The following is an 11,600-nucleotide window of genomic DNA, read 5'->3' as shown; positions in this document are numbered from 1 at the left end:
TCCAGGGCTGGTTAATAAACATAATGTTTGTTTTTATGTCGTTTTTTATTGTGCTGGTCAAAACCCAATTTGTAAAACCCAGAATCCTCCACATTACTAAAACCCAATTTATTCAAACTATTATATAAAGAAAATGTTGTTATGGGTTGCACACAACTAGTTGTTGCTTGTCCGTCAAAGTTAGGAGAGCACCAAAATTTATTTAAACTATTATATAAAGGAAATGTATCTTTATTGGATACTTACACAAAAGTAAAGCACATAGATGTTATAATCAAAGACTCAACTGGATAGTTGAAAGCATCAATGTAACAATTGATGAAGCTCATGGACAAAATATTGAACAAGGAAGCTCATATTCAGGCGAGCCAGAGACACGTGAGACATAACTAGAAAAAGTCAAAGAGGAAGCCCAGAAGCAAGTGCAATAAAATGAGGAAACAATTTCCAACCAAGAAGAGATGAGAAATGAATAGAATGAACCTTCTAAGACTCCCAATAAATGGTATCAAAAGAACCATCCTTCAAACCAATTCATTGGGAACATTGATGAAGCTATAGGAACTAGAAGAAATCGACAGCGACACACGCCAAAACAACCATATCTTGCACTCTTGGCCACATTTGAGCCTAGAAGCTTTGAAGAGGCTAGTCATGATGAACATTTGGTAGTGGAAATGAATGAAGAATTGGATCATATTGAAAATAATGATACTTTGGAACTGGTTCCATGACCAAAGGACAAAAATGGCATTGGGACAAAGTGGGTTTTTAGGAACAAGTTGAATGAGGATGGATAGGTTACCAAGAAAAAGACAAGATTGGTCTGTAAAGGGTATGCATGGATTGAAGCAATATATTTAGAAGATACATTTGCACCCATTTCCAGGATGGAAGCCATTAGAATGTTCTTGGCCTACACATGTTCAAGAAAGATTAAGGTGTATCAGATGGACGTAAAATCATCCTTTCTAAATGGAGAATTGGAAGAAGAAGTTTATATAGAACAACCTAAGGGATTTCTGCTCACCAAAAATAAGGATTATGTTTGCAGGTTGAAGAAGGCATTGCATGGTCTCAAACAGGCTCCTAGAGCTTGGTATGCCGATCTTGATAGGTACTTGCAGAAACAAGTGTTTAAGAGAGGAAATGTTGATAGCAACCTTTATGTAAAGGTTGAGCACAATAGTTTGACCATCATTTAAGTATATGTGGATGACATTATTTTTGGCAGCGATGATGACAGGTTAAGTAAGAAGTTTGCATCAAATATGAAAATTGTGTTTGAGATGACATTGCTTGGTGAGTTGAATTTCTTCTTGGGACTTCAAATATCTCAAGAGGATAAGGGCATATTCATTTGTCAAACCAAGTATATCAAAGAAATGTTGAAGAGATTTCAAATGGAAGATTGCAAACCAGTCAATAACCCATGGTGATTGGTTGCAAGTTGAGCATGGATGATATATCCAAAGATGCAGACCAGAGAATGTATAGATATATGATTGGAAATATAATGTATGTGATAGCTTCTAGGCCAGATGTGATGTAGGCAAGGGGACAAGTGGCACGTTTCCAAGTAGCATAAAAAGAATCCCATGTTGTTGTAGTAAAGAGAATATTCCAGTATCTGAAAGGAACAACGAAATGTGGTCTATGGTATCCAAAAGGGAAGTATTTAACCATCATAACTTACATAGATTCATATTGGGCAGGTAATATTGATGATCGTAAGAGTACTAGTGAAGTTTGATGAGACCATTCCGATGTATTGCGACAACAATAACATCATAAGGATCTTCAAAAACCTTGTCATGCATTAAAAAACAAAACATATTCCTATCAAGTATCACTTTGTTCGAGAACAGGTTGCGGAGAAAAACATAAAGGTGGAATATATTGGGACAAAGGAGAAAATAGCTGACATCTTCACCAAACCTTTACCGCATGACACATTTGAGTATCTTCAACAAAAACTTGGGATTCTCCCAACTTCCCATTGAAATGCTTCTTATTCGACCAAGCAAACAGGGGGAGCAAAGGCAAGTTATAAGTACACTGGGAGTAGTGGCATATTGTCAGGGGGATTCACTCTTTTCCACTAATGTAAAGTGGGGAAGAAAGCAGGCCAGGAAGCTTAGAGGCATGTAGTCATGTGGAGTAGTGATCGCAAGGGGAGTATGTGTGTTTCCATCAATGACAAAGGGGGATATTGTTGTTTTGTGGTTGTCATTGATGTCAACCTAAGAAGAACCAGGAGATGCCCCACCTTTGTCAACCAAAATGACATGGAAAATCATGGTGTTTCAAGTCTAGACCATCACTGTTTGATTCTCCTCATCAAGCTAATTTCAGTGGTATGTGGTATGCCCTGAGTTCTCTCACAGTTTGTGAGTTATGATAGTTTGAAGATGAAGAACCCAATTTGTGAGTGAAAACCCCAAAAGATGATGACGCGACACCCTATCATTGGTCAAATCCTGAAGATGAGATTTTCATAAAAAATTCTATGGCTAAACTATTTCATAAAAGGTCTCAATGATTATTTTTGAATTATCAAATCAAGAAATGGTCTTTGACTTTAAGTAAAATTAAAACCTAAAATCCAAAAGGTGGAACAACCTCATTTTTTCGACCTCAAGCTTCTAAAATTCAAATTTTAATTTGTGAATCTCCCTCCAAAAGGTGAAATTCGGCTACCCTTAGAAGCTACTCAAATAACTACATAAGGACACATGATTTCACCTCCAAAGGCATGGAATTAAATGCACAATCTTTGCGATTACCTTTTGCAATCCATTTTGGCCCCATGGAATACTGAGACATCAAATGAGAGGCCTATTTGAAGAAGTTTTGTTATGAATTGGTTATGATCTGCTAATACTTTCACTGTATTCTTTTCATCTCTGTTGCAAGACAGCGAAGGATAAAGGGTTTTTTTTGTTTGGCTTTGTCGAGGGATTTATTGGGTGACCTACTGCATGTAGAGATCAAATATTATGTGTTAAATTCTTTTGTGATCTCAGTCCTTGTTAAGGCAAACGAAGTAGAACATTGATATACAGACTTCATATCTAATGGGGAATCAACTTTAATGCTAGGATTATCTCTGCAACATCTACAAGTATAAGGGTTCTATGAAGTATAAGGGTTCTATGAAGGATGTTTGCAATAAGGATTTCTTTGAAGGGACTAAGGAAACATTGAAAGTATCATCATCATCCGTTTGTAGCATGTTTGTAGACAGAGCAGTGTTTGACATCATCACATTTGTCAAGCATATAATCTTCCAACAAGAATTCACTCAGTGAGGGTTGAAGTAGAACTAAGTCATTAACGCAAACAAGGGTTTGAACAAAGGGATGGTTGAGCAGCTTGGGCACTACATGATCCAATAGATAGGGAATTATTGAACATCAACATTTTGGGCTACATTAAACAAGTAAGAGTCTTGAAGTAGGGTTCTCATCACCTTATGGAATTAAGTGTTTTGTTGGGAGTTCACTATCATATTAATATAGGTGTTCATTATAAATGGGTCATTATCCCTAGTACGAAAGCCCATATTGATTTGTAGAAGTTTATTCATTATAATTGGGTCATTTTCCCTAGTACGGGAGCCCACAATAGCTGATTTGATTTATTATCATTTTCAGGGAGGTTGAGTGGTGCTAGGCAGGTGGTTGAAGTTACCTTCAGGTTGAATCCTGAAAACACTTCAGGCTGGTAGGCTGGCAAGTTGGAGCTTGTTAAGGTGTTGGAGCATCCTTTTAGCATTGGCTGATAAAGCCATGTGTTGGAGCATCCTTCTAGTTGGAGCTGGAAAATTGAACGCTTTTCTAGAGTACTAGGGAGTTGGGGCTTCCCTTTTTAGTTGGAGTTGAAGCATTTGATGTAATCATAAAATTATTAGAAAAGTGTTCAGTGGTTTTTGTCCCAAAGGGCGTTTCCACCTAAAACTTTGTTGTCTATTGTCTATTGCTTGTTTATGATTTGAATTAATGTTTTGAAAAGATTAATAAGTTACTAATTGATAAGAAATTCTGATTAACATGCCCCCACACACACCTCTCAGTGTTTCCAATAGTTACTATAATTATGTCGAAAACATGAACCATAAAACTTTGTTCTTAAGGGTTTTTATTTATTTAAAAAGATTTTGTAAACTTTAAAAGAAAAGAGATAGAGCAAAAGAGAACTATATCCTTTTAAAAAATAGATTTATTAAAATAGTGGAGATGGTTGAGCTTATCCATTTATCAACTCATAATTATTATTAATTCTCTTTAAATTAAAATGTAAATTTAATTTACAAAATGAATAAAAACGTATACTATTTTTTTGTAAGTCGAAACTTTCTATTAACTGAAAATGTAAATATTTACATAGCTATTCCTTAGGATCCTATGGGTCTCACCCCGACCAGGTTTGTTGACCATTGCTACCAGACCATAACAAATAGTCCAAAAAAGACACAATCTATCCTACCATAACCGAAGAGGTAAAAAATGCCAAAATACTAACATAATAAACAAAACACCAAAAGACATAATCAATCACCGGAGTTGACAGAAGCTAGGTTGTATAGCCCCATCCTTGGTGGAGGGGGAGGGGCGGAAGGGCAACTAACATGTTGCTCCAAGTGAGCCATCCAAGTCTCAAGCTTCTCCAATTTGTCTAGAATGTGCATATGCCCACGCCATACCACCACCACTCGCTCACGTAAGTGATACTGGAAATACTGAATTTGGGACAGGGCCGCCATAATTGCCTCATGTTTCTCACAACAATTTTTCTCATAGGTCTCCATTTTCATTTTCACTGACTGCCTCAGTGGTGTTGGGGTTCTCAAGAATAGTTTCCTCTCTTCCTTTTGGTTGGTTAATGACCACGGCGAGGGCCCCGGGTGTGTCCCTTTGCAACCGTGCTCAACCCAACAAACTCCTTTTTATGATAAAGACACCGAGGTATGGGCTCTAAGGCAGTTCCATTGTTGTTGGTATCCAAACGAGAGTTGCGATGCTGAGCCATACTCGAAAAAATCAAAGGTAGACGCTCTAGCTATTTCCCCCACGCTGCCCTTGAATTCTCTCCTCGCTGTGATGCACATCCTCTTCCTACCTCAAAATCAGACATCCCCTTAACTGCCTAACCCTCCTTGACACATGCTCGACTATGCCCACCCTTCACATACTCTGCCAACGGGTCCAACACCTACAAAAAACTTGGCCACAAGTGTATAAAATTCCAATCATCGAGCATAATAATCTCCAAATCTGAACCTCCTGCACCCCCAAATCTAGCCACCCACAATTGATTCAACTCCTCAGGAGTGCACCACCACAAGAGGAGACTCTAACGCTCGTAAGCAGATACCCTTTGAAGACCATGCACCACTACACCAGTGGGTCATAGAGGCAAATGATAACATACATCCAAGGAAATGAGAGTCAATTGGGAGAGAAGCCTACCCAATTCCTTATTCACACTCTGCCCAATTCTAGCGACACCCTAGAGAATAGGTGTTGCGATAAACCAAAACTCATAAAAATTACCAAGAGAAAGCCAATAGAAAGTTCAGCTTAAGATGCTCAACTAGTTTGGAGGGCACCACATGGAGTACATAAATATATAGAAGACCAAATTGCATTGGGCTCGCTTATGCAAGCTTGTGCCACCCCTGTCACATTCCAAATTAGAGCACGTCGCCCCTTCAAATCTCCAATAACCATCAACGAGCCAGGAGGTTGACTTAAGGCGTCGGTTAGGATCACTTACCTCGAACTGCCATCACCATAATAGCGTTATGAAACCAATCATTTGCCATTGGAGACCCTACCTTCACCTGCCTTTACATAAATGCTCCTGAGTGTCGATGCATGATTTCACACGAGCTTGCTGCTACATGTCCTATCATGCAACCCACCTTCTTTTGACATGCATAAAGAGTCTAGAAAGAGGTCAAGCATGACAACTGACAACCTTGGTTTATCCACCCCATTAAACTAAAAACATATACTAATTTAAATAAATTTAAAATAAAATAAAATCTAATATCAATTTTTATGTAAAATATTATATACACTAAATAAAACTATTTACTAAATTCAAAGTGGTCCTTAATAATAAAATTTTATACAGGACTCTCCATTGTAAATACCTTTGTTAAATTTTTTAAAAAATAGTATGCGGACTTATCCCAGGTGGTTGGGAGTGTCCATCATTAACCTCCCCATCCGGGTTCGATACACCGTTGACATGAATAACATTGTCATCTGATAACACAACTATGATGCAAAAAAATTAGATGAAAAAAACTGTGACGAATGTTGATATATTCGAACTTCCTCCCAAGGAGTCCATAACACAACTATGATGCAAAAAATTGGATGAAAAAATTGTGACCGATGTTGATATATTCGAACTTCCTCCCAAAGAGTCCCACCCCTCTGAATTTTTTTTTTTATAAAAAAATAATATTAAAACTTTTTTAAAGATATAATATAAAATATTACTTTCTACTTTAATTACTTTTATTAAAGCATCGTCAATAAAAAACCACGTGTAAAATAAAGTTTATTCAAAGAACTAATATAGTTTTTTCTTGATTTGACAAAACCATCCAATACAGAGGGCTGTGTGGAATAAAATAAAATCTAAGGGGCTCTGGGGATATCTGAAAGATGAAATTAAAAAATAATAAATTTTAAAGTTATAAAGAAATATTTTACGTTTGGGATTGTTTAATTATTTTTGTTTAAAATTTAATGAAAAATATTTAAATTATAAATTTGAATTGGTAAATTTATATAATTTAAATATTTTTTAAAAATTAAAAATTAAAAATTTTATTTATTTAAAAATATATTTTAAATATAAAAAATGTGTATTATTATTAAATTTTAATTAAAATAAAAGTTTTTTATTTTTATTTTTAAAGGTGTTTTGTTTTTCTTATTTCAACTTAAGTGGATGAGATTTGTTGACTTTTTATTTTTTTAATTGAGAGTTTAGATTGATTCTCAAGAGAATATGTTTAGCATATGCTTAATCTTAATACATATTTAATAAGTTTTTCATGATAAGGTCATCATTATTATTTATAACATTTATTTATATATAAACAAATTTTATTTAGCAAAATGGGCCATTACTTTTAATAAAATTAAAAATTAGATACTTGACAAGTGACTCCTTACCCACCAATTTCCTAGAGATTTGAGATTATTTTAATTGTAATAAGTTCCTCCATGATAAATTCCTCATATTATTTATAACATTCATTTATAATTTTTTTTAAATTAAAGTTGACCCATAAAATTTGTATATATGTTTAATCAAGTAAATGTATGCAACCTGTTGCAATAATTTTTTATTATATTTATAAAACCTTAAACTATATCAATCACATTAATATTTTAATATAATTATACTAATTTAATAATAAAAAAAATAAAATATTTTTAAATTCCTCAAATATTCTAATTAAGGCATCCCTCTTATTTAGAAAGTAAACTAGTTTTCAACTCGCGATAGGTGGGATGGAACATGCTGCCTTCTAGCAAAACATCTCGTATTATCATCGATCTCACAATCCGAAGAACGGTATAAGTTTTACTTTCTAACCGTGAAATCGACCCTTGATGGAACTCGGACCCAATTATTGAGAATCATTTTTATCTTAATTACGAATTTATTTTCAATTAACAAGAGCAAAGTTACTCTTAGCCATAGAATTTCCAAAAATTGTAATCAAATTAGATTATATTCAATTATGAGACAAGGCCTTTCTGCTTTATTATTTTTAACAGCGACATCACCCTCGATAAAATCTAGTACCCAATGTTACCCAATCATGAAAAAGCCATAAATCATACCGCTTTTTCTAAATTTGATTTTTTTAGAAACATGGCGTGAATAGCTTTCACAATTTAATAGTTAATTCTTATTATTACGAGGATAGGTTTTTTTAGCAAAAATAATTTGATTGTGTCATGTTTTAAATTTTGATGACTTCAATGCCCTTAATTCCAAACTCCTCTAACTACCTATCAAACTTGAAAAATCATCCACACCTTAACAAACAAACAAAAACATTCAACGGCTAAAAATATTATGGCATTTCAAGTTTTCCCAAAACGAAATCCTAGGTCACACCCTCACATTATATGGCAGTGAAGCAGCACCATTATTAGCGATACTTGTAACAATTCCAATTGTAAGAACTAAACTAAGAAATTATTAACACAAATTCTATCCGAGAGGCTTTTTGACAACACCCTTGGAGCCATGGGTTTCTTAATGCTGTAAGAAACTTGGGGAGACAGAGGTTACTATACATTGAGCATAAGGATTGTATTCAAATTAAAACATCCCTCATCTCATGGGCCACATATTTACTTCTGTATCTACGAGCAGCAGCAACATATAGAGCCAAATTGAGGAAACTCAATGCAGCCCACAGCCAAAAGTAGTAGTCCAGGTGACCTTCATTCAAGTTACTGGGTATCCATCCTACACTCCCTCCTCTGGTGGTGATAAGCATTACAACAATCACTAGCACCGAACTAAAATAGTTACCGAATGCCGTACTAAGATGGGACAGAGCACTGCAAAGGGTACGCATGGCATCAGGTGCCTCTTCATAGAAGAACTCCAACTGCCCTGCCAATACAAATGTCTCTGCAACACCTAACAATACATATTGCGGTATCTGCCACAAAATGCTTAGAGGAACTGGTGTCTCTGTATCATGAACCAGGTTGTGACTCCTAACAACTTGCAACCGTTTGATTTCAAGAATTGCAGCACACACCATAGAAAACATGGCGAATAACTTACCTATACCCATTCGTTGCAACTCGGAGAATCCCTTCTCGTTTCCCTTCCATTTTCTCATTGCTGGTGCGATGATAAAATCATATACTAAAACCCAGAGCATGCAGGTTACACTATTGAACATGTACAGTGAAGCCGCAGGTATATTGAAATGGCCACCAATGCTAGTGTTCATTGTCTTGCCCTGTTCCACAAACATGGTGTGTGCCTGGGCATATGCTGATGTATATATTATAGCTGTTGCCCATATGGGCACCATTCGAAGCAATATTTTCACTTCTTCCACTTGGGTTACTGTACAAAGCCTCCAACTATTCAAGCACAACTCACCACTCTTGCCCTCAATATCGCTTATTGTTGCGGCCTTGTCTAAACACCTGCAAATATTCGATTGATTTTGATATTCAAATATCGAAACATTCATATTGGAGTTTTAGTTTCTTCAGAAGAACAGAATTTACTAAATGATCCCTGAGTTAAACACCTGCAAATATTGGATTGATTTTGATATTCAAATATCGAAACATTCATATTGGGGTTTTAATTTCTCCAGAAGAACAGAATTTACTAAATGAACCCTGAGTTTCAGGGACAAAGGAGAATATATAATTGCAAAGAAGAAATTTTAATCCAGGGGGAGGAGAATTACTTGAATTCATCTGTGTAATTTAGTTTTCGACTTCCAGGAACAGAGGATTCCTCCTCGTGTTCCTTCTCATAAAGGAGGCTCTTATCACAGGGGACCTTCACTCGTAGCTTACGCAAAGAGGCAACAATCACTTGACATATTCGTGTGAGGGGACTGCCACCTGGCTTTTGGTGTCTGTAAATAGGAGTACCAGAGTAAAAAGCCCCCATAGCAAATCCCATGATTAGAGTTGAAATCCCAAAGCCCAGTGCCCAGCTGATGTCGTCTTCTACCCACACCACACCAGTGCTAGAAAGCAGAGTCCCAAAATTACTGACAAAGAAGAACCAATTGAAAAATGAACTCTTCATCATCCTTTCTTTTGGATTGGTGTCGCTGAATTGATCTGCTCCAAAAGCTACAATGCATGGCATGAAGCTTCCACTTCCCAAAGCCATCACATAAAGTCCCAAGTAAAATACAATAGTTGGGAGCTTTAAGACACTGACCAATGTCAGTGTGATTAATCCCTGCAATAAAATGAGATATGAGATTTTATCATTATTACATAAGAAAAAGCAAGGCCTATCTAACTTTGTGGGAAATCTTCGTCCAATTGATACAGGAAGCTACAAAAGCTAAAACTTTAGTTCGTTGTTAACTCTGATCTAATCGAAATTTTGCTTTGTTTTCGTGCCTAACTTCAGAATTAAATAGAACCCACCCCATATTAAACATAATCAGAGACAAGATCATTAATGAAACGTTGCTTATACCTGAAATTCATTATCAAATTTGTTTAAAAATAAAAAGCCCTTACAAGATTAGCCTAGTCCCAATAGAAAATTCATTTGAAGACCATGAAGTTAAAAGGGGCTTAAAAAGGGTGGGAGATGTTTACAGTGAAATAGAGCGTGGAGGCAATAGCCATGGTGGTATAGCGCCCCAGGTATGCATCTGCAGTTATTGCTCCGAGAAGAGGTGTGAGATTGCATGTGCCTAACCAGGTGGTTGAAATATTTGCTGCCATAGCGTTGCTCTTCTTCAGTTCTCCAGTCAAATAAGTCACTAAATTTGTGTCCACTCCATAAAATGCCATCCGTTCCCAGAACTTGGCACCTGCAATACAATGAAGTTTGGAGTGGAGAAGACGAAGAGAAAGAATCAATAAGCAGCATTTGAAATGAATATGGGCAGTCAAATTTTGGAATTAGTTAGAAATGAATAGGGAAGAGGACCTAGAATGAAAAGGGATCCCTTCCATGGCCACCTTCCTTTAGTATTGCCGCTGTTGTTGGGATGTTGTAGCAGAGGGACTTCCAGTGCCTCCAGCGGCTCAGCCATATTGTTAATTGGGGGTGTCTACTCAAACTGCAAGTATGGTACATATGGTATGACTTCATCCATTAAGAAGACCTGGCAATTGTTTCAATTTGAGAGCAACCACATACTGGGATGCAGAGTGAGATTGGGTTTTATTTCGCTTTTTGATCTGGATACTTTTTCATATGGTTTTGCAGCAATTGCTCGTAACAGCGAATTTGGGTTAAATCATCTGTAGATTTTGAGTTTCCAACACAACACATTCTTGAGCAATACCTATATTTATCCATTTAAAAATATATTTTAAACTATTACAATGTATTATTTTATCAAAAATTAATTATCAAATTGAAAAAAAAATAAAAATTATTATTATATTTTTGGGTTTATTTATATAATTATACCGGTGGGTTTCGCTGGCAAATTTGACCGATAAGATTGTTCTATTTTAATCTTCTTTCTAAATAAAAGTTAACAATAAGATTGGGGTATTTTCGTCTTCCTTTTTAAGTGGTATTGAAAGTGGTATTGTAAATGACTCTTTCCTTTTATTTGTTTTACTGTTTTTTAGTGGTAGAATAAACACTACTGTAAATCAATTCTAAACACCAAAATACAAATCGCTTCCAAACACCAAAATTTCAAAGATAAAACAAATTTCATATCATGAGCCAGAAAACCATGCCTTCCACACTTTCTTCAGCGAAACTGGAGCCGAAAAGCATGTCCCCCGCGCTGTATTGGTAGATCTGGAGCCCACGGTCATTAACAAGGTACTTACCGTCAGCTTTTCCATCCTAAACAGCTTATC

The 11,600-nt window shown here is 35.9% G+C and overlaps 1 protein-coding gene across 1 annotated transcript; it reads right to left on the bottom strand.

The window, feature by feature from the left end:
* Positions 1–8,105: 8,105 nt before the first annotated feature.
* Positions 8,106–11,035, bottom strand: LOC149180214 (protein NRT1/ PTR FAMILY 8.3-like). The gene is made up of 4 exons (XM_089418149.1): positions 10,705–11,035; positions 10,368–10,585; positions 9,488–9,996; positions 8,106–9,215 (listed from the first exon to the last, which is right to left on the bottom strand). The coding sequence occupies exons 1-4, from the start codon at positions 10,808–10,810 to the stop codon at positions 8,360–8,362; spliced, it is 1,689 nt and encodes a 562-aa protein (XP_089274275.1). The 5' UTR covers positions 10,811–11,035; the 3' UTR covers positions 8,106–8,359.
* Between the last annotated feature and the right edge of the window lie 565 nt (positions 11,036–11,600).

The sequence above is a fragment of the Pinus tabuliformis genome, chromosome 3_2 (genome assembly GCF_031772625.1).
Source record: "Pinus tabuliformis cultivar Carrire ecotype Pingquan chromosome 3_2, CPIR1, whole genome shotgun sequence".
NCBI lineage: Eukaryota > Viridiplantae > Streptophyta > Pinopsida > Pinales > Pinaceae > Pinus > Pinus tabuliformis.
This window is presented reverse-complemented; position numbering and strand designations above follow the sequence as displayed.

Coding starts and splice junctions, on each gene's coding strand:
- LOC149180214 (XM_089418149.1), bottom strand. CDS start 10,810: ATGGCTGAGCCGCTGGAGGCACTGGAAGTCCCTCTGCTACAACATCCC. Junction 9,997..10,367: donor CCTCCACGCTCTATTTCACT/GTAAACATCTCC, acceptor ATTTTATTGCAG/GGATTAATCACACTGACATT. Junction 9,216..9,487: donor AATTACACAGATGAATTCAA/GTAATTCTCCTC, acceptor GAATATTTGCAG/GTGTTTAGACAAGGCCGCAA.